Genomic DNA, 24,242 nt, shown 5'->3' with positions numbered 1-24,242 from the left:
ACAAATCTCATTCGATTTGTATGAGGGCTGTGATACTGCCCGGGTGTCCAAACCGAAGCAGGTGGTTTTCTTAGGGGGCCACACCCGGGGCCTTTGACCTAGAGGTCTGATCCACAAGGCAATGGAACAATTTAAGGAGATGCAGTTCCATGGTAGCCGGTGACCAACAATTGGTTCATGTGCCATTCGTTCCTTCAGGATACTGGAGCCCATGTGCACCAATGGTTTGGAATCAGGGTTTTCCAACTTCCCTAGGTGGACTATCCGTGTCCACCAACCCGGTTAGAGCGCCGGTCATTCGGTTTTCGTCGTCTCAGTTTCGTAAACAGCACCCCCGTCACTGTGAGAAGGCAGTGAGTAGGACTTTCTTGGCAGAGACTGTATGCGCGTGGCCATGTGAGGGCATTTCGAGAGGGAGAGCGGACTCTCCCCACTCTCGACCGTACCAGGGCATTTTGGGGGCCCTGAGGGAACAAATGGCGTATGAACCAATCGTCGGTCACCGGCTACCATGGGACTGCATGTCCTTGCGATGTTCGATTACCTTGTGGATCAGTTCTTTAGGTTAAAGGCTCCGGGTGTGGCCCCCTTAAAAAAGCCCCCTGCTTCGGTTTGGACACCCGGGCAGTATCACAGTCCTCACACAAACCAATGGTAACTGCTACTGGCCTCATTATTGTGGCGCATATGTATTTGATCCCCCTTGTACCAATGTTTATATGTTCAAATAAATATATAAATAACCAAACTTTCAATCATCCTGATGCGTTGAACTGATCTGGATTCCAACTGTCGAGCTGTTATCTATTTTTTTATTGACATTCATGTTCTCTCACTAACTCCTGTACAAACAATGCTGTACAGAAATCACCCATCACTGGTTTTATTGTGATTTATCATTATAATTTGAGCAGCTTCGCAATTTAGCGGCCAGACAAATTTGGGTTGGAAATCCTTTTCCTACATCTTCATTACTTCCTTTCGCCTAATAAAAATCTACTTCACTATAGTAACTAAAGATAGATGTTTCAGGTCTAAATGGGTGTGCTCATTGCTGAGGATATGTAATGACACCAATCCATAGTCAAACTTAAAATGTACATCTCGACATGTTTTACATGTTACAGTTCATAGTTTGATAACCTGATATGTAGAAAGCATGAGTCAATTGAAGCTAGACCACCATGGAAAACCTGGAAACACTGGACGGCCGTTTCGTCCTATTATGGGACTCCTCAGCAGTGCGCATCAATTGACTCATGCTTTCTACTATGAAAAATACTAAATCTCCACAAAACCGCTTCTGATAACTTGATATGTACTTACTTCCTTAATCCTGAGTTTCTGTTTGATCCATTGAGAGCTATACCTCGTTTTTTATATGCAACTTGTGTGCTTGCACCGTTCACGAAAGTAAGTAAAGCTTTCTGAAAAGCTGATGGCCTATATGGATAGTGTTGTTGCTTTCTAGTGACACACATGCCAAACTGCAATGTGTTTTCAGTGTGAAATCATATAATTCAGAAATCACAGCACTCGTGAAACGTTAATCCAGTATTACGATAGAGTAATGAACTAGGATGCTCGCCATTGATCACTCATCTTAATTCACACTGTCCCCACTATTCCCCAGGTACCTCGAGGTAGGAACCAAGTTTTAGTTGGGGCTTGGTTACTTCCCACTTTGGAGTCTATTTCGCCTACTTAGTACCCTAACTCATTTCTTCTACATATATGTATATATTGTTTTTATACATGGTCCACTGTCTGAAACTTACAAAATGTTCTGTATTTATACATAGTTGATGAGTTATTCAGTCGACTTAACAAATAATAATATTACCTAGTTGTTAAAAAGTAGGTGAGATATATTTCCCTAATAAATGGTTTTGAAGTTCATATAGGTTTTGAATGAATCTAACGATTGAGGCTCTCGTTTTCAAACTATCAACTTAAAAAAGTATTTGTTATATCTTGTGGCTGAGTGGATGCCCAGTTAATGTATGATGTGATAAAACTGCCAATCAGAGAGCAGCAGATTATCGATTGGAACAGTAACACACGAAACCGTACGAGCAGTCTAGAGTGCCTATCGATCCTGCTTCTGCGTAGCCCAGCCAGTTAAATCCAGAACACCAATAACAGTCTCTGTGGTATGAATCCTTGTATTTCTAACATACTGATTTTCTATACCAAACAGACTAACCACATCGTACCAATAAAATAGAAAATAACATTTGTACAAGATTTAGCCAAATGTGGCTGTAAATGTGGGAGGCAGCAATTAATAAACTAGGGATAACTCAAGAATGGTAAATCGTACAATAATAGTCTATAGATCAAAATAAAGTTTATAATAAGAGGAACATAAATATGAATAGTTCAGTTATTTAGCAAATATACGATAAAAATTATATGCATAATATTGGTCCATCAATGGATCCCAAAGTTACCATTCACTATCCTGGCAGCGACATTCCATTTATTAGCCCCCAAATGCCCTGGTATGGCCGAGAGTGGGGAGAGTCCGCTCTCCCTCTCGAAATGCTCTCACATGGCCATGCGTAATATAGCCTCTGCTAGGGAAGTCCTACTCATTGCCTTCTCTCGGCGGGGGTGTTGTTTACGAAATTGAGAGGACGAAAAGCGAATGTCCGGCGCTCTAACCGGGTTGGTGGACACGGATAGTCCACCTAGGGAAGTTGGAAAACCCTGATTCCAAACCAATGGTGCACATGGGCTCCAGTATCCTGAAGGAACGAATGGCACATGAACCAATTGTTGGTCACCGGCTACCATGGAACTGCATCTCCTCACGATGCTCCACTGCCTTGTGGATCAGACCTTTAGGTCAAAGGCTCGGGGTGTGGCCCCCTAAGAAAACCACCTGCTTCGGTTTGGACACCTGGGTAGTATCACAGCCCTCACACAAGTCTCATTTGATTTGTGAGGCGCATATTTATCTGATGCTTCCTTGTACCAATATTTATGTGTATAAATAAAATAAAATAAATTCACTATTGTTATCGGGACATAACATTATTGTTGACTGATCTATTTTCTTCAAGCTTATTTAGATCGTAGCTTCAAATTGGCTGGAGTGGTTATTACATATGTTACTCATTTCTGACCATCCATATAGAATGTTATCTGACAGAATGGGAATATTTCCTGCTCTATGGTAATCTGTTGTGTTCACTAACGAAGTCTTTTCCTTCACTTTAACCTCGTTTTCTATTGCGTAGTTTTCTTCTGAAGTCAGAAAACTTTATTTCTCAGGGTTGTAATGATTTACATATTTTTTTTCCAGGGTGAACATTTACCTGGTATGCCTGGTGCTACTCAAAGTCCTGTACCAATTATACGTTTGTTTGGTATAACTGAAAAGGGTCATAGTGTATGCGCACATGTGCATGGTTTTCTACCATATTTCTATGTACCAGCACCGAAAGATTTTTCAACGGATCATTTAAGTGCTTTTCGTGAAGCTTTAAATTCTATGTTATTAAAAGAGAAATCAAAAGAGTTTGAAGGATTACAACACCTTGTACTTAGAGTTACATGTGAAGAGAAACAAAGTAAGTCATGTCGATTGATATTTGAAATGCTGTTCCTCTATTTTCAATCTTACTGCGTTTTCTTGTTGAACATTACAACAGTATTTAATTCTTGCTTCTTTAACATTTCTTAGCTTTCATTTAGTAATCAAGGTGACTCGGAACGTTTCGATTTTTTTGGACATTATTAACTAAGAAAGTTTTTCTTTTAAATCGTGATCATACTAAGTGGTTCAGTCGATCAGTTATACTCAACGTTAATCCTGACACGTGTTCATCGGCTCAAGTTATGATACCAGTTTATAACAGCAAGATATGATCATTTCAAGATGAATCACAGCGTAGTAGATATAGTAACATTTTCAGTAATAGTAGTAGTAGTCGTGGTAGTAGTATAGTGAACGGAAACTCAGTGGGGGGAACATTAATTTGTTTAATGCAAAATTACACAGCGTCTTGGTAAAATATGGAAACCATACATCAAGTATATTATTTGCACATTTTTTTCGAGTTGTCCTTTAGCTACTCCATTATTCCTCTAATTCTTTTGTTATTTTGATAGCTTCCCAATTTCATTTCTGTTCTCTTCATTTCAATCTTCTGCGAACTGACACTGTATTTCCGACTGGTGTTACATACTACTTATGTCGTTCAGCATAAGTAGCGTACACCACGGTTATAGGAAAGATTCAGTACAGAAAAATAAAAAAAAATGTATACGATTTTGAGACTCAGGCTGTAAAGGAAGGGTAAGTGGACCTAGCCCATTGAGAACGATCCTAAGCAGTGTCACCTAAAGCCTTTAACAATTGGTACGATAATCACTCAAATCCCAACCAGTCGGTCTTCACCTATTAGCATGGCTCAGTTCAGTCATCAATGACTTCATGTATTGATACCCTTTTTTATTGATTTGCTACCGCCTAACCATATTCATATCCACTCTTGCATCAAATAACATCACGTGTCAATGTAGGGGGCAGTTGGACATACTCGATGCATTACCAACAAACTCATTTAATGAAGACCACTACCACATCAATGGATCTGTTATACGTACGTATTACCCTATACATAACCTCAGAATCGCTCACTCGATTGTCCGAAAACACATGAGCGATGCTTGGAAGACACTTATGATTGATTACTCGTAATCTATGGAAATCGTGGATTGTATGTGGCCATGTGTGACAGTAATGAAATAGAGCGAGTTGAACCACTATTCTGGAATACTATAAAAACCGTATATTTTCTGTACATGAATGAACCCTTGGAGTAAAGTGCTTCTCGCATACTTTGCGCCTTTTCTCTTTTGTTCAAGTCGCTGTGTAGATTTAGCCCGAGAGTTACAAGAATAGCTTAGGAACCGAGCATAGCGTTCAATTAGCAAGACTTATCATTGGGGTAGGATTTTAAGACTTTAATATAGGAAAGAAGTAGTCGTTTACATTATTGAAACAATATACTATAAATTCTAGACTATAAGCTACAATCACTTGTCGTACTTCAATAGAAAATTTCTATCCTTCCTGACATGATATAACTTAGAGCAACAGTCAATGAACGTCGTGGAATAATGTCGTTTCGTGCTTTGACTATCCCTAGCCTCTTCTCACTATTCTCCTATACTTCTCACACTTAAATGTGTCACAGCCATCTAACAGATCAAATATTGTTTTAAAAGGCTTCAGCTCGAATACAGACCATCATATGGTCTCTGTTTGCCAATGAACCATATTGGATAATGTGACAATATTTGACTGTGTTTTTAGTCTTTATTCCTACGATTGATACTAACTACTACTATTATGATTCCAACTTATTTGTCATACATTCCATCAGTTTTGATTTCGCTGTATCGATTTAGTGTTAATTGATGATACACATAGAATGGCACAAAACTCATCATCTTTAGTTAATAATATTTATTCAATATATCTATGACTTATGAGAAGTATTGTTTTCAAATACCTTGAAGGCTATTTCTTTTTCTTTGTGATGATGTTCAATTTTGTACGGTTATTGTGACAGAACATAGTTTTGAGTGGTTGACAGTAGCCGACAAGAAATCCTAAACCCAGACATCATCATATAAAGGTTCAAATCCAACAAGGAGTCATAAGTTTCCTCAATATTGCAGGTACACCTTGCTGACAAGTATCAACCAGCTACCACGAAACCTAGACCTCCCCTTGATTACCTCTAACCATCTTATATCACAATATAATACACACAATATCGAATAACTTAGACTGGTAGCAACATTCTAGCTTAATCCATGGAATTCGATCAGTACCAAGGATAAATATGGTGCTAATTCACTACTCAGTGATCAATCAATCGTGAACTGCCATAGTTTGATCATAACATAAGTTAATTTAAGCGATCAATAACAAAAATTGTTGCTTCTTACTTATATGATATCTTTATTTCTTAAAACCATCATTTGTTAATAACTCCCATAGATATATATGGTTTTCATGGAAATCGTAGTCTACCATTTCTTCGTATTACATTGGCATTGCCACGTTTAATTGCACCAGCTAAACGTATATTAGATAATGGTTTATCATTTGCTGATTATTCATTACAGGTTAGTTTATAGATCAATTGATTAACCCATTATTAAGTGTGGTAAGGTTCAAAACTGCGGTGATGTCAGTATTTGTGTACCTTTACGTTCCCATTATGCATATATAAGGCTTTTTCCTCGGAGTTCGAATATCAAGTATAACCAGCAGTAGAGTTATCTTTCTATCCGACTCAGAATGTTAAAACTAATAGGAAGAGGTCATTTTTTGGCATCATGGAATAAGAATAATAATGTTAAGCGAAACAAATGTTCAGTTTTTCCTGTAGATTGTTTATACCAGGCAAATTAACACCATACTTAAATCCTATCCTCAAGCCCCTAATCCATCCTGAAGTATTTCTTAACTGGTTGGCTCTATATCTTATAAAGGAACTAATCAGATAATGCCTGTTTTGACCGAAATTCATTCATCCATGCCGCTACAATGAATTTTTTGCATTGAAGCTAATGTCAATTCATGATGAAAATTGTAACTCTTAATCGTCATTATAAGCAAGAATAGTGTGGTTCTTCCTTAAAAACTTATTTAGGTTTTTTTAAGAGTTCCAGAATATGAACACCATATATTCATTAGAACGAGTTTAGATGTCGTTCTTTCGATTTAAAGCCAGAGCAACCTGTAGATGACTTAAATCGATTCATTGTTTATGCAAAATCTGTTTACATTTTGTAATTTTATTATATTCTTTACCATAAACTATTCACTTAGAAGATCTGTTTTCCAATTGACTAGTAACTAACTAAAAATTCGTCATCATTGATTTAATCTCATCCTCATGATTATTCCGGTTCTGATTACCATTGTGAGATGATTGAGTCAGTTTAAAGAAATTCTCTGTTTGAAATTCACTTCATACCTTTCTGGTGGTAGAAATGATTGCTTAATAATTAATGCACTGTTTCTAATACCTCGTTAGCAGGTTCAAACTTGCATCTCAATCTACTTCATTCAAAGCAGAACCAGGTAGTTTTACAAGCCCTCATATAAATATTGTGTCCAAAAACTTATACTGTAGATCTCTCTACTTGATAAATGAGTTACATTAATCAGTATTACTCAATTAATATTGACAAATATAGTAGGTTTATATAGAAATCAATTGTCCATCATATTAGTGTGTAACCTGTTCTTCTGTACGTATCTTGGTTATGTCTTGTATATAGGGTAATCCATGTTACAATAGATCAACTTGTTGTAGTATCATGGTGGATAATTAGATATTGGGTATATAACACATTTAACACCATGATCTTATATTGGTTTGATAGTGTAGTAAAGACTATAGCAACTCTCTTACATTTCAGTTTGTATATGTCTAATTTTGTTAAGCCCTTCAATTAACCTATTTAACAGTCAGTGTCGTTAGGTTAGTAAGGATTGGTCTATATCTTTGGGGTATTATTATCATGTTTGTATAAGCATGTATGGCTGACCACGTGTTACATTCTACACGCGTATTTCTCTTACTAGTTGATATACTAGTTACTTAGATCTCTCAATGATTTATTCTCTTTCGTGTATATATGTGCTTTTTAAATCCTATTAATTCATTCACCCGCTTGTATCCAATCCCATTCGCATTTATGTTCGTATTCTTTTAGTGTGTTTGTGGTTTTGTAATCTGTTCTGTCCACTAATAAACTGTAGTCCAAACTTCGTATTGTCTTACTGAAACGTATGCATTGTTGCGAGTTATGTAGTGACAGTTATCAGGATGAGGGCAAATCGATCAGTCCTAATCAATGTACATTTTGGCACAAGTGTGCGTCAAGTACACAAGAGAGATGACTTAATCTTAGTATTAATAGTTTCAACAATGATTTCTCATTAAGGAATACTACTACTGCTGAGGTGTCCCACACTAGGACGAAACGGCCGTACAGTACTTTCAGGTTTGTCATGGTGGTCTAGCTTTAATTGACTCATGAATTCAACTATTAAAATACTATTTAGATTGAAGGGATGAATTCTCTGAATAAAAAACACGAGACTATGTTGAAGCCGAAGTCTGGTATGAAGATTACATGTGAATACATTTACTCCATTATGGCTGATCCAGAGCCATGTCACTCAAAGTTATCGCTTAGACCACAGGTAGACAGTCTACATCTACCTACACGAGTTAGTTCCAATGATCAATGACTTTATAGACTGATGTAATGTCTTCGTTTGGATTGCTTTATGTTACTTCCAACCTACTCTTACATCGATGAGCATAGCATATCTAGTTAGATGAGAGTTATGTTTATGTAATACATGCTTCAATCGATTATTGTTTTCGGTTTCACCAGCTAGTTTGTCGCAGTTATATAGTACCATAAATTCAACGTCAACACTGTCCACTCTGTTGCTCCATGATTCTCGAACAACTCTTCGAAGACACTTATGTTTGAGAACTTGCAGGCTACATATTTTCATAGACTATGTTTCACAGCCATAGATTAATACAGAGCAACAGTATTGATTTATATGTTGGATACATTTGTTTTATAAATACTAGTAATAATATGAAACTGCTCAAAACCCGAAATATGGAGAATGCTGTTCAAATTTTCTACCTAGCATTTCAAATTCGAGTGGTTCAACCACTAAGCCTTCATTCTAGGAGTAGCCTATTCAAGAAGCCCTACAACATGGTTGGGAAGGAAATCAGTCTTACCTCTAATCAATAATACTTCCTGTTAATTTTAGTGAAGAGCACAACTTATTTGACAAGTAAGAGGTATTTTTTATGTAGGCAATTCTAGATCAAACCGTTTACTTGGAAGTCAGTACTATTTTACCATTTATTTTGTATGTCGATGGTGCATCTAAGAGTTTAGTCCTCACTGAAGACTTCCATTCTAATCATTGAGAGCTATCTTCATCTGTCCTCCGTGGACACGCTACTGTAGCGCATTTCACCTTTTAATGATGAAAAAAAGTCAAAAAAGGTGGAGTTAGAGTTTTTAATGAAATCTGTGAAAAGTATGCTCTTATATCCAGTATTCACTCAGTTAATAGGGGAATTTCACATATTGAACATTGAAAGGCAGATGTGCTACGAATTCACAGACACATACCTACTCCCACCTACTACCTGATTGTTCAAACTGAATTGAGAAGAGCGGGATTTGAGCTTGCCACAAGCCTATCACTTAACGGTTTGGTGATCTAACCAACTAAGCTGTCATTCCACTAACTGAAGTGTGTTAAAACTCAAATTATTGCTTACTAGCTTATTTATCATTAACAGTAATATAATCAAAAGATTTATTTCTGCAAAATATATTTCCTTTCTCCTTCTTCTTTTCCCCCACTGAATCAATACTAGTCATATCCTGCTTTTGAAGCAAATATTGACTTTGAAATACGTTTCATGACTGATACACAAATGACTGGATGTAGTTGGGTTGAAGCACCAACACAAAAATATCATTTAAGAGATTCTACACAGAAATTGGATGATATGAAAAAAGCCATCAATCAAAAATCAAATCATTCTGTTAATTCTTCAACAATCTCTACTACGAATGGTTGTAATGGTGTTAATGATCAATCGACATTGTTAACTAACCAAACAAGATGTCAAATTGAATTTGATATAGCATGGGATGCTTTGATTGTTCATTCACCTGAAGGTCAATGGAGTAATATCGCACCATTACGTATACTAAGTTTTGATATTGAATGTGCCAGTCGTAAAGGTTTGTTGAATTCTTTTTATTACTGTTAATTAGTTAATTGTCTATGGAAACAGCCGTATAAGATAGTAAGTAATAGTATTTGTGGAAATAGAGAATGTTAGAAGTCGGATATACAACCCGGAAAAACATAGGTCAGTTTTGTAGAGAAAAAATTATGAGGAATTTAGAGACTTAAGATTTAGGGGAAGGCAAAGGGTAAATGCACCTGGACCATTACAAATGATTCTGAGGCATGTCACCCAAAGTCTTTTGCCATTGGTTATGATAATCACTCAAATCTCAACCAGTTAGTCTAAACCTATTAACATATCTCAGTTCAGTCATCAATGACTTCATGTACTGATACCCTTGAATATTTACTTGCTACCACTAACTTTATTCCAACCTACTCCTACATCAAATAACATCGCGTGTTAATGTAGGCAAACGATTCGAGTACGCGGAACATTATTACTAGTCTCCTGAAACCACGCTCTAAACTACATATAGGAGCTTTGAGCGTCTGTACACTGTGCCAAATAGGACAACAGCTTCCTTAGCTAGGACTTTCGAATCTCGCACCACCGATGTATGCTGCGTCTCCGAAACGAGCATACAGGATCCGAGTAGCGTTATTCATTTGACCTCACCATGTCGAAATAAAGAACCAACTCGACTCACACTTCGTGTGTCTGGAAACCCTGATGCTGCTTCTCGTGACCTCTCTGGTCTAGGTATAGCATTGAATCCTAGGGCAGAACTAGCTCTTTCAGACTCGATCTCAGTAGACAGTCGTCTATGCGTTGTCCGACTAAACGGAAAAGTAAGGACTCGAAAAGATAGGGACACTCGTCGTTGCCTCTTCATCGTCTCTGCCTACTCTCCCACTGACTGCAGCTCAGACGATATAAAAGATGAGTTCTACAGAAAACTTTCCGACCTTCTCCGAAAAGCTAGGCGTTCTGATGTAGTAATAGTGGCAGGTGACTTTAATGCTCAAGTAGGTAGACTAAGCGAAAGGGAAAGACACCTGGGTGGATCTTATGGTGTCGTGGCTAAAAGAACAGATGATGGCGACCGTCTGTTGCAGCTATGCTCACATAACCGACTGTTCCTATTTATTACTAACTCGACACAGCGACCCATGTATTCGTCTCAACGTTGGATCCAATTAGATCACATCGCTATCAGCCGCCGATGGAGGGGCTCGATAGAAGACTGTCGCTCATTCTGGAGCACGTGCTTAGATTCAGATCATGCTTTAGTGCGAGCACGTATCTGTCTGCGTCTTACTGGATGTAGGAAAGACACTGCTAGGAAACCTCTTAGGGTTCTACTTAACGATAAAGACAGGAATATATTTCAGGAACAACTAGAAAAACAGTTAGGCAGCCATGTAAGTTGTGCCCACCCCGAGGCAGCGTGGAATGACACCCGAGAAGCTGTGGAAACAGCAGTGATATCTGCTAGTACGGTAAACCATAACGTTAGGGAGAAACACTGGATCTCAGCAACATCTACCACACTGATAGATGCTCGAAAACTCATCACATCTGGCTCTGAACATAACGATGAGCGGAGTCAACTTAAGCGCAGGCTAACAAGAAGCCTATGCAATGGTCGCGAACAGTGGTGGGTAGCGAAAGCAAGGGAGATGAAAAAGGCAGCGGCAACAACAGACAACTGTTCAGAATTGTTAAAGAAACCGGTATTAGGAACCCAACTGTTAGCGAAGCTATCTCGGAAAAAGATGGATTTGTTATTCATTCTCAATACAGGTCCTAGAACATAGATACACATTCAGACGCGCCACAATAGTAGTATTTCTCGACCTTAAGGCGGTATTTAACTCTGTTGATCCTGAGGTTCTGTGGCAGTGTTTGTCACTGAAAGAAGTACATTAACCTTATACAGGCTCGAACACAACTGGTCGAGTTAGAGCATATGGCGAACTGTCATCAGAATTGATTACCTCAAGTGGTGTTCGTCAGGGCTGTCCACTCTCTCCATTTTTGTTTAACTTTATCGTAGATGCGCTTTTAGAAATAACACTTTCCTCATCCAAATTTAGAGGGGTTTAGAGTTTTTCTGGGAGACTAACTTGTTGACTAGAATATGCTGACGACATAGTTCTATTTGGTGAAGACGCTGACAAAATGCAGAGTCTTCTGACCACTATAAGCAACTATGCAGGCATGTTCGGGATGCGATTCTCCCCCTCGAAGTGCAAAATGTTACTTCAGGATCGGGTTGCATCGACACCTGAACTAAGGATAGGGAGTGAAGTAGTTGAGCGTGTAGACCACTTCACTTATCATGGGAGTCTCATCAGCCCTTGTGGTCTGGTGTGTGACGAAATCTCAACACGGATACAGAAGGCTCGTCTAGCTTTCGCCTACTTGCGTCATTTATGGCGTAGGCGAGATATCCGTCTAGCAACCAAGGGACGGGTTTACTGTGCAGCAGTTCGTTCCCTCCTACTTTATGACAGTGAAACATGGCCGGTAAGAGTAGAGAATATTCGTAGGTTACTAATATTCGATCGTAGGTGTCTTCGAAGCATTACTCGTATATCCTGGGACCACCGAGTAAGTAATGCAATTGTTAGGAAACGTGTACTAGGCAAGGATGTCAAATCGATTGATGAAGTAGTGAAACTTGATCAGTTGAGATGGCTGGGACATGTGTTACATATGCCCAACCACCTACTGCCTCGACGTGAAATGTTTTATGGCGTAAGAGTAGGTTGGAAAAAAGCTAGGGGCGGCCAGACCAAAACGTGGCACAAATCCATGAAGTGGCTGACAATGGGACTGAGACATGTTGGTGGATGTAGACTATCTGGTTGAGATTCGCGAGGTGATATCAACAAACTCATTTAATGAAGACTACTACCACATCAATTGATCTGTCATACGTACGTAGTACCCTATACCTAACCTCATAATCGCTCTTTTGATTGTCGGAAAACACATGAGCGATGCTTGGAAGACACTTATGATTGAATAGTGGTAATCTATGAAGATCGTGGATTGTATGTGACCGTGTTTGACAGTAATGAAATAGAACGAGTTGAACTACTATTCTATTATTTGGTTTTTTAGTTGTCAGACGAATACGTTGTCTAAGCGACAAGTAATGGAATTTGATGAAACGTAGTCCAGCTTTCTGGGTGTGTGCCGAAATTTTGTCAGACATGCAGTCATCAGGACTGATGTGACTCATAATTGAAATAGTCAATACTCTTAACAACTTTTCCGCTAATCAGTAGTTCAGGCACTAACGTAGTCCAATGGTGGTGCTGGATTTAACATTTAGTGGAAGAGAAAGGCCATTCCGAATATACTTCCATTGTTACTAAAGGTTGTCAGAAGACTGTAGTTTGTCAATTTGTATTTAAGTCTTAATCTACTTACTGGAGCTGTAGCTCATAGGCTAGGTCTTTCGACTTTCAGCCACTACGTCGATGGTCTGACTCCCTTTCTGTTTGGTTTACTCTGAGTAACAACTGAATGTTATGATTATTGAACGCCACACTTGAAATGCTCATAGTCACTTATACAAATCTGTACATGATATGTAAGTTCCTCTGTTTCAAGTTAATCTCCCTTCTGAGAACGTATAGTCCAACAAATAAAATAGTATATTTGTAATTTCCCAATGACTAGAAAAATTATATTTTCTAATTTTTGGTTGATCGCACATAATACTCTTGCGTTGTTCCTTTGTACTATTTTAACTTTTATTAGTTTTGATTTGGTTATTTATTCTCTGAAGAAGTGGCTTTCACTGAATGACGAAACGTCAGAAAATCTATTTTTTGCTACTCATTGGGATATTACAAATATATTATTTTATTTATAACAATCTACCTAATGTATTTTTCATGGTTGAAATCATGAGTCAATTGAAGCTAGGCTACCATGGAAAACCTGTAGTCACTGGACGGCCGTTTCGTCTTATTATGGGACTCCTCAGCAGTGCGCATCCACGATCCCGCACTCGCGAGATTCGAACCTAGGACCTACTAGTCTCGCGCCAGAGCACTTAACCGACAGACCACTGAGCCGGCATCTGATGGTGTTAATGTCTAACTTCAACCAATCCACGAAGTTTAAGCAACCGTTCACCAATCGCCTTCAGTGAGTTGTTATCTCACAATAGACGTGCTCAATTTATTCAAAATTATCAAGTCAAGCCTTAGTAATGATACATTCAAACTTATTGTCTAGTCCAACACTTCTCAGTTTTGTGTAATAGAATAAACTATTTATATAGAATGGGTGCTTTTTTGTCATTGTCAACAAATCTGATCATTTATGTATGGCAGGCGAACTAATATATATTTGAGAATTTTACAAGGAAATTTCGGTATTAAAATCAATCCTTATTAATTTAACAGTTTTTCTTTATTTAGCTCTATAAAGCTAACTTTGCACGTTAGTGTTGGTTTACATAACTGTCATGGTGACTCTATCGAGTTATATCGGCTGATAAACCTGTTTTCGGAGGTCTAATCATACCCCCAGATAACTTGTTGCATGTACGAAAACGCTCCCATTTAGCCTGAGATATAGGAGTAAGTTGGAAGAAATCTAGAGGTAGTCAAACTGAGACATAAGATCAGTCCATTAAGTCTTAGAGCTTTGAACTAAACCATGTTAGTAGGCACAGACTACCTCGTTCGTGTTTCCACATGGTTCTTTTGACCAATCGGTTGGAGAGACGTTGAATGAAATAGCCCAGAAATTAGTCATGATGGTACAGGTGCATTAAACTATCTCATTCTTTTTATTCTATGAATTCATTGTTTCTTATCGAATCATACTATCTACACTTAATATTTTCTAATATCACTGATACGGTTACCGTACTTTACATCTCTATTATTTCTCTTGATTGTTTCATCTTAATGTGAGACAACTTAACCTGATCCATATATGTCCCATGTTCTTTTTTGCTTACGACTGAATAAATGGATGTTTCATCGTTGATTGTCATCGTATTATTATCAGAGCTGATGTGTTTGTATTCATTGTAAGTGTAAAATTGATTGAGTTGGATTAAACTAGAAGCTTATTGTTCATCAAATATTACTTATATGATACCCTTTGCCATGAAATTATTCATTTATTTACATACAACTTTACTTTCAATTCATTTAACTAGGTGTATTCCCTGTACCTGATAAAGATCCAGTTATACAGATTGCTAATATGGTTATTAACTATGGTGAAACAACGCCATTTATACGTAATGTATTCACATTGAATACATGTGCACCAATTGTTGGTTCACAAGTTATTAGCCATCAAACAGAAAAAGAACTTTTAGCTGTAAGTATAAAACTGTGTTGTGAATATATATGTGTTTTTAGTCTATTTATTACTGTATCTGTATATGTAAATGCCCTGGTACGGCCGAGAGTGGGGAGAGTCCGCTCTCCCTCTCGAAATGCTCTTATATGGCCACGCGTATATAGCCTCTGCTAGGGAAGTCCTACTCACTGCCTTCTCGTGGCATTACTGTTGTTTATGAAATTGAGAGGACGAAAGCGAATGTCCGGCGCTTTAACCGGGTCGGTGGACACGGCGAGTCTACCTAGGGGAGTTGAAAATCCGTGATTCTAAACCAATGGTGCACATGGGCTCCAGTATCCTGCAGGAACAAATGGCGTATAAACCAATTGTTGGTCACCGGCTGAAATGGGACTGCATCTCCTTACGATGCTCCACTGCCTTGTGGATCAGTTCTTTAGGTCAATGGTTCTGCGTGTGGCCTCCTAAGAACACCACCAGCTTCAGTTTGGGCACCCAGGCAGTATCACAGCCCTCACACAAATCAAAGAGATTTATGTGGCGCATATTCATCTGGTTCTTCCTTGTACAAATATTTATGTGTTTAAATAAATAAACAATTATAAATAATTCCTATCGTTAGTTAAAACTAATCGGAGAACCGCTGAAAGCTAGAAAAAGACTCTTCGGGAATGTTTGTTCACTCATCTACCTATGTGAAATGAGATCTAATTGCGGAACTAAATATCTCATGGTTGACAGTCTATTTGAGATGTAATTACATTAAAATTCTATAAAGCACCTCACAAAATCAACTCAGTAATATATATAACGAAAAAATTGCTTTTAATGGCTTCATCATGAGGCTCTACGTATATCTATCCACCGACTACCTGGATGGACAAGGATGGCTAGTGTAGGAGTACGTTGAAGGGAAGCTAGAGACAACCAAACCAAGACAAAGTGTCAGGCCATGAATACACTGATTATCCAACTAAAGTATATAAGCAGTTGCAGACTACCTGATTGGGGTTTTCGTTACTATTGTAGTCAATACTTAGAGACTTTGGATGGCATGGCTCAAGATTGTTCACAGTGGTGCGAATGCATTCACTCATTGTCTTTTCCCATATTTTGAACTTCTTATCATCTTTTTTTATTTACATTATTTGTAATTTCTGAGATCGTCTCTCCGCTGCCTAATCGGATATGACAACTTAAACCAATGTACACGTATCCCATATTTTAAGTTTCGTCTGACTGAGTGACTGAATAAAAGACGTTTACGAATCCCTAATTGTTGCATTTTAATGTCTAAAATAAGGTGTACATAAATAAGTGAATTAACAATAATAAATGGTAATACAGTGAACTTTTACATCGATGTTGATTACAAGTGTATACCTAGTTGACGAATACCAGATAGCACAAAACCTTAATCCAGTGTTTCATGTCGATTATCTCCAACCACAAACTCAAAGCTTAACATAATACATGCGATGTCGAATCACTTAGACTAGTTGCCATATTGCAAAAGGACTTGACATACCTGACATTAGTCACTACTCAATAATCAATAAATCGTAAATATATGTATTTATGGTTACTATTTTCTATTTTTTGTTGTATTTTCCAGAAATGGTCAGCGTTTGTGCGTGAAGTTGATCCAGATATAATCACTGGTTATAATATACAAAATTTTGATCTACCTTACCTTATTAATCGTGCTAACACGTTAAAAGTTGATGGTTTTGAATTTCTTGGTCGTATACGTGGTGCACGTTCTACAATACGAGAAGCTATGACTCAATCAAAACAAATGGGTCGTAGAGAGAATAAATTTGTAAATATTGATGGACGTGTACAATTCGATTTATTACAAGTTAGTTTGATTTTCTATTGACGTTTATATGTTATGTCGCCTAAGGTCGACCATTGTCCTAATTGTGTATAGTTTTTTTTAATCAACATGCTTCTTACAACTTTACTTCATGTTTTAATTTTTTACTGTAGACTTTTCCTATGATCCATTTATTAAGTTCACATCGTTTGTGTGAAGACGATTATGGTATACTACCCAGCTTCCCGAAGCGGAATAGTTGGGTTAGGGTGCGAACCTGAAACCTATCTGGTGATTTGCTATCAAAGGTATTTATTCTCGTGAACACCGTCTCGCATATGCATATATATACAACACCACCATTGAGATTTCTGCACTTCCGTTGAGTTTTCTTGTCAAATACTTGCTTGGAATGGTAGCTATGCTTGACTGAATGCATCAGTCAGTCAATCATCTACAACGTAGGACTTAATTGTTCTGCACATCGTTCTAAACGTCTAGACTGAGAGCAGATAAGAGTGGCGTCTTTTTCCGAGATCGTTTCACTTACACTTGACTTCTTAATTCCAGTTTCTTTTATTAATCTGAAAAGCTTGTGTGTCTTGTGTTACCTACAGCCGCTGTTTTCTTATCTCTTTTGCTTTCGTTGCCTACTACTGCTCACGATAGTTCTTTAGACTTTTGGTTAACCTAGATTTGATTTGTTTACGCTCTTCATCGTGTTCAGAGCCTGATGGGATGAGTTTATGAGAATCTATCAGTGCAATGGACTTAGTAGAAATCCTATGGTTTTTCGTGACCCTTTAGTTCAAATCACCAATAGATGTCGCTGCTGTTTATACAGCTGCTTGTATATTTTTCCAAGTAACATCTGTGCCAGCCAAATTGTGACCTTAGTTGTTCCTACTTTGGCTTTCTCGTCAGTGAGTTCAACTCTAATGGGTCCTCTTAATGTGACTTTTCTGCGTTCAGTGAAGCACAAGCAAAAGCATACTCGTATTAGAGCATGATCAGAGTCTAAACATGTATTCCAGAACGAGTGGCAGTCTTATATCGAGTTTCTCCAACGATGACTGACGGCAATATGGTCTATTTGAGTCCATCATTGGTTTGGTTCTGGGCGTCGCAATGTTAGATGAAGTCTCTGTTTATGCTTAAACGTATTACTAGCTAAAAACAAACGATTGTCTGAGCACAGTTGCAACAGACGATCACCATTATCTGTTCTCTGAGCCGGAATACCAAAATACCCACCTAAATGTCTTTCTGTCTGGTTTAAGCTACCTACATAGGCATTAAAGTCACCTGCGACGAGTACTATGTCTGAGTGTTCAGCTTTTTGAAGTTCAGAAATCTATCTGTAAAATTCATCTTTCACTTCATCCGGGCTTCAGTCAATGGTTCTTACGGAGCCGTTTAATCGAACAGCACACAGGCGACTGTTAACGGGGATCCATTCTAAAAGAGCTTGTTATGCCCTTGTACTTAGTGCCATGTCTACACACGCCAGTCCACGAGAACTAGCCATCGGGTCGCCATAATCACGGAGTGTGTATCTCGTCGGCTCTCCGTTTTCGCTAGTTGAGGTCAAGTGAGTGATCACACTAGGATCCTGTATGCATGTTTCGGAGTCACAGCATACATCAATGGTACGAGATTCTAGGTTCTTAGTCAAGGAGACCTGCTGGCCGATTTGACATAGATTACGTACGTTGAAGGCTCCAACGCGTTGTTTGGAGCGAGTCTTCAGTATCATTGAGAGAGCATTTCGCGCACTAAAATTGTTGATCATAATGGCACTTTAGGGAGAATCATAGAGTTGATTGTTGAGGTAAGAGGGACTAATAAGAATTGAAGAGGGAAATCGATTATGGATACGGTGGTCTCTATTACTGTTAGAGGTATGTGGATGGTTATCACTTCTCGGCTGCCCACACCGTAAAAAGGTTCCTCTAGAGATATTTGAAAAGAAAATTGGGTTAGAGTTGGCCTTAGTGCCTCAAGAGCGTTACCGCAGTACACAAGAGATAACTGCTTGAAGCAGGTCACGCACGACTATTTTGTGGGTCATTTTTGTGTTTGCTCTGTACTTGTTGAAATGAAATGCTTTGAAAAAACTTTATTACCCAAAGACATAGTTACCTTTTCCAAACTAAGCTTTTGCAATTTCAACTATTTTTCTGCATTATAAACTATTGGCCATCTTTTCAAATAACCTCTTATCCCAGTGTAGTTATCTTCAGTCAATTTAATGTATCCAAGTTTCTTAGAAAGTTTTCAATGAAAGAAACCTCTTTGACTTGATAAACTGTATATTTGTATATCTCGGGGATAGAAATAATTAAAAGTGAAGACCATAAAAGCCTGGATTCATCTTTCTCTTATAATCTCCCAACCAAAAATCGATAGTCGTGTTCGACAAACTACATACTGTCAAAATCTTATTGAATTTAACCTGTACTAGACTTTGGTACATTACAATATTCCTTGTCCGTATCAATTCTGAAAATAGTTTAATTTATGAATTGACTGTAGCTGGAAGAATCATTTAAAACTAGGATACTCTTGACATCTATTTCATCTTAGTTCACTATGAACTCATAACCTTGCTAGTGATCTTTGGGTGTAAAAAATCTTAGGTATATAAGACCTTGAAGTGAGCGTATCACTTTTAAATAACTACTTTAACAACATTCAATCGTTTACATTTCTAACTTCAGTCAATTTATTGAATTTAAACTTTTTGTTCGAATGACTCTCAATACTATCGCTGGGGCGGCCAGACCAAAACGTGGCACAAATCTATGAAGTCACTGACAATTGAACTGAGCCATGTTGGTAGGTGTAGACTACCTGGTTGGGATTCGCGAGATGATAGCAATCGATGGTTAGAGACCTTGAATGACATGGCTCAAAATCGTTTTCAATGGCGAAAGTGCATCCACTCTTTGTGTTCTACCAGATTCTAATCTTCTGAATTCTTCATGTCTCTTTCTTATTTCTCTTTTCAAATTTTTTTCACTGGATTATACTCCTTAAATATCATCTTCAAAGCCTAATCTTTCGGAGTACTGCATCTTTGTGCTAATATGGTATGGCAACTTGAACTGATGTACGTACGTACGAAGTTCTACGTTGTGACTAACTGACTGACCATCTCATCATTTACAAAATTGTTTTCCTTGTCAGTTGTGTTATTTTATTTTAATTTCGTTTTAGATATTATTTCGTGATTATAAACTTCGAAGTTATACATTGAATGCAGTGAGTTATCATTTTCTTGAAGAGCAAAAAGAAGATGTACATCATAATGTTATTACTGATTTACAAAATGGTGATGCTCAAACACGAAGACGTTTGGCTGTTTATTGTTTAAAAGATGCTTATTTACCATTACGTTTATTAGATAAATTAATGTGTATTGTAAATAATATTGAAATGGCTCGTGTAACTGGTGTACCATTAACATACCTGCTTACCCGAGGTCAACAAGTCAAGGTTAGTATATGTATACTTTTTTTGTGCAAATACTTCTTTTAGCAGTTGAATTCATGAGTTGACCTAAGCTAAACTACCATTAAAAACCTGGAAGCACTGGACGGCCGTTTTGTCTTAGAATGGGTTGTGCACTGTTGAGGAGTCCCATACTAGGATGAGACGGCCATCCAGTACTTCCAGGTTTCCTTTCAATGGTGGTCTAGCTCAGATTGACTCGCCGATCCGACTTTAAAAATACTTTTTGTTTTAAACTTTGACTACTATAAATGTAGTAAGTAGCATAAATATATATTGAAAGATTTCGTAATTCTCAATGTATTTTATGCTTTTTCAATAGGTTGTGTCTCAATTATTGCGTAAAGCCCATGAACATGGTTATTTATTGCCGACATATCAATCGCAACAAGGTGATGAATTCGTCGGTGCAACAGTACTGGAACCACGCAAAGGTTTTTATAATGAACCGATAGCTACATTAGATTTTGCTAGTCTATATCCAAGTATAATGATGGCTCATAATCTATGTTATACAACTTTGTTACAAGTGAATACAACACCACATGGTTCAACGGGCGGTGGTATTCAAGCACTTGTTCAACGTTATAATTTAACTGATGAAGATTATATTAAAACACCAACTGGAGCGTATTTTGTTAAATCACATATCTGTCATGGTATTTTACCGGAAATTTTACAACAGCTTTTAAGTGCCAGAAAAAAGTAAGTATGTAATCTCGTTGGAGGTAAGAGCCCGTTTCGGGTGCACTTTTCAACGGAAAATTCTACGAGATAACCATATTTTAACTAGTTATCAGCTTCGATATATATTTATTAAGATTCTCGTTACAAAATCAAACTTGTGCAGGTTACTTATCAAGAACGGAACGGTCACTCTGCTATTAAGGATGTAAACCATAGGAATCTCACTGAATGACTTGAATGTATCGCGCCTAACGCAAGACGTATGAGAAACTAACAATTGTGTTTCCATTACTCTACCATCATCTTAATCTGTAAGTAGCGTGTTTGAACGTTTTATCTTTGAATGCTTCACAAATAATTTAACAGATCCAGAAAGTACCACTATATGTAAAGAAACGAGGTAAATTTTGTTAAACTGTGAGGAGTTCGATTCGGTAAAGCTAAAGATCAGTGTTTTCCAGCTCCTCTAAGTGAATTCTCTGTACCTACCAACTCGGTTTAAGCACCGGACACTCGCTTTTCGTCCTCTTAGTTTCATAAAACAACATCCCCTCCACGATAAGGTAGTGAATGAGACAACCCTAGGATTGGCTGTATACGCGTGGCCATATGAGATCAAATGAATTATTATATATGCAGTCACTTTTCTGACTTCAAGTATTGGAAATTTTTCTTTTACCTTTGTAGGTTTATAATTCATGTTTCTTATTGTTAAGTTTCTTTGTCTATCAATTTTAATTAACTTAGTAATTAAATATTATTCGGTTTTCCTTATCTTTGACTAAGATACATCCTATTATTCATCATTGCTTTATTAATTTTTGTACAAAATTCTTATCACCGCTACTTCTAGTCTGAGCCATATTGGTTGATGCAGACTACTTGGTTGAGGTCCGCTCGACTATCGTAACCAATGGTTGGAGACTCTGTGTGACATGGCTCAGAATCGATCACAATGGCGTAGGTGTATACACTCACTGTCTTCCCTTAAACCTTGAGATTAAAAATGCTTCATATCTGTATTTCTTCATGTACTATATCCTTATATACAATCTTTCTTTTATATATTACCACCACTAAATTAACTACTTCTATGAATTTGGTATTCATCTTGTTGTGCTAACGAGGTATGGCAACTTGGACCGATGCATATATGTGCCTGATCCTACGTTGTAGCTGACTGACAGACATTAAATCTCATTAGTTTGTTAAGATATTGTTTTACTTTTCTTATTGATTTTTTTTCCTCATTTACAGAGCCAAAGCTGAACTTGCTAAAGAAACTGATCCATTACGTAAACGTGTTTTAGATGGACGTCAATTAGCATTAAAAATTAGTGCTAATTCTGTTTATGGATTTACTGGTGCACAAGTTGGCAAATTACCTTGTTTAGAAATATCCGCTTCTGTTACATCATTTGGACGTTTAATGATTGAACAAACAAAATTACATGTTGAAAAAAAATTCACCATTGCTAATGGTTATAAACATGATGCTGTGGTAAGTGGCATAATATTAAATATGTGTTGTTTAGGTTCCCATAATGGGATGAAACAGCCGTCCAGTGCTTCCAGGTTTTCCATGGTGGTCTAGCTTCAATTGACTCATGATTTCAATTATGTAAATACTGAAATCTCCACAAAACCCCTTCTAAACTTAAATAAAAATATTAAGGAAAAATTGAGTGACTCTTAAAAATGACGTTGAGAAACTATGAAGCTAGTTCTTAACCAAATAGGATAAACCTTTTATGTAAACAGGGGTTGAGTATATATTGTTTCTACATTACCTATGATATTTTTTTATTTACTTAAACACATAAGTATTGTTAGAAAAGGGCACCAGACGAAATTTTTTGAGGGCTAGGATACTGATCGCGTCCCCAAACCGAGGCATGTGTTTTTCTTAGGGGGGAGGGTCGCTTCCCAAGCCTTTGAGTCAAAGGCTAGTCAACAAACCAATGAGGCAATATAAAATGATGCGATCTCATGATAACCAGTGACTAAGGTTAGGTTTAGATGCTGTCTGTTCCGTCAGGATCCTGAAGCCCATATGTACCATTGATTTTGAGTTAGAATTTTCCAACTTCCGTAGGTGGATATTTTGTACCTACCGACTCAGTTTAGGCGCCTTACACTCGCTATTCGTCCTCTTAGTTTCTAGGCAAGAACACCACGATGAGACAGTAAATAGGGCTTCCATAGGATTGGCTATATACGTGTTGTCATTTCGAGAGGGAGAACGAACTCTCTTCTCTGTCGCACCAGGGCATGAATTTTCCATGTTTTAAAATGTTCTTTTTTAAAATCGGTAAATATTCAACCCGTTAACAAGTTCTTAGAAATGTTGGAGCTTTAAGTCTCTCTCTCCCTATACCAACCACTACAGTAGTTTCACTTGGATTTTGCAACACGTGAGTATTTGCCAAAGTTTAATGTATGCACTTCACATTTAATATACATGATTAATCAGTTATGGTAAGTTTTATAATATCTACGCAGTAGTAACATAGCTAAGTAGTTTTTCAAACAGTATGTCTTTGGATTCATTTAGTATTGTTTGTTTGAATCTTCCCATTGATGTTTAGGACTGCAACTGACCAGTCTCTAATTGGTATATGTGCATACTGTGCGTATTGCCTGAATTCATAAGCATTGTAAGCAAAGATGGATAGTGGCTAGCAGTAAAATCCAGTTTGACGCGTTCTTCGTCCTATTTAGGACTCGTCAGCTGGATGTACCTGCACCTGAGTTGATGTTCACTCTGGAACTCGAACCCAGTACCTTTCGCTTCAAAATGCTTGTGAATTAAGGCTATTACGAGGCAATACGTACAGTATGCACATATGCCAATTAGAGACTGACCAGTTGCAGTCCTTTACATCAATGGGAGGATTCAAACAAACAATACTAAGTGAATTTAAACTTCACCCCATCGCACAAGCAAGTGGCTATCAGGACTCAGTGGCCGAATGGATAACGCGATGGCGTTTGAAGCGAAAAATACTGGGTTCGAGTCCCAGAGTGAACATCAACTCTGAGATGCAGGTACATCTAGCTAACGAGTCCGAAATAGGACGAAACGCGCG

General features: G+C 37.7%; 1 protein-coding gene across 1 annotated transcript in view; it reads left to right on the top strand.

Annotated features, from left to right (window-relative positions):
• Smp_087010 (DNA polymerase delta catalytic subunit,putative) overlaps positions 1 to 24,242 on the top strand; it is a gene marked incomplete at both ends in the record, with an annotated part of 38,173 nt that overhangs the window by 4,493 nt on the left and 9,438 nt on the right. Inside the window, 8 exons of the mRNA XM_018790693.1 lie at positions 3,311 to 3,578; positions 6,023 to 6,150; positions 9,465 to 9,837; positions 14,986 to 15,152; positions 16,750 to 16,995; positions 20,173 to 20,451; positions 20,789 to 21,171; positions 22,411 to 22,654. Of these exons, the coding sequence (XP_018646088.1) occupies positions 3,311 to 3,578; positions 6,023 to 6,150; positions 9,465 to 9,837; positions 14,986 to 15,152; positions 16,750 to 16,995; positions 20,173 to 20,451; positions 20,789 to 21,171; positions 22,411 to 22,654 (2,088 nt within the window). The remainder of the gene's footprint in view (positions 1 to 3,310; positions 3,579 to 6,022; positions 6,151 to 9,464; positions 9,838 to 14,985; positions 15,153 to 16,749; positions 16,996 to 20,172; positions 20,452 to 20,788; positions 21,172 to 22,410; positions 22,655 to 24,242) is intronic.

Source organism: Schistosoma mansoni (genome assembly GCF_000237925.1).
Source record: "Schistosoma mansoni, WGS project CABG00000000 data, supercontig 0041, strain Puerto Rico, whole genome shotgun sequence".
Classification (NCBI taxonomy): Eukaryota; Metazoa; Platyhelminthes; class Trematoda; order Strigeidida; family Schistosomatidae; genus Schistosoma; species Schistosoma mansoni.
Note: the sequence above shows the minus strand (reverse complement) of the source record. Positions and strands in the feature narration are given on the sequence as shown.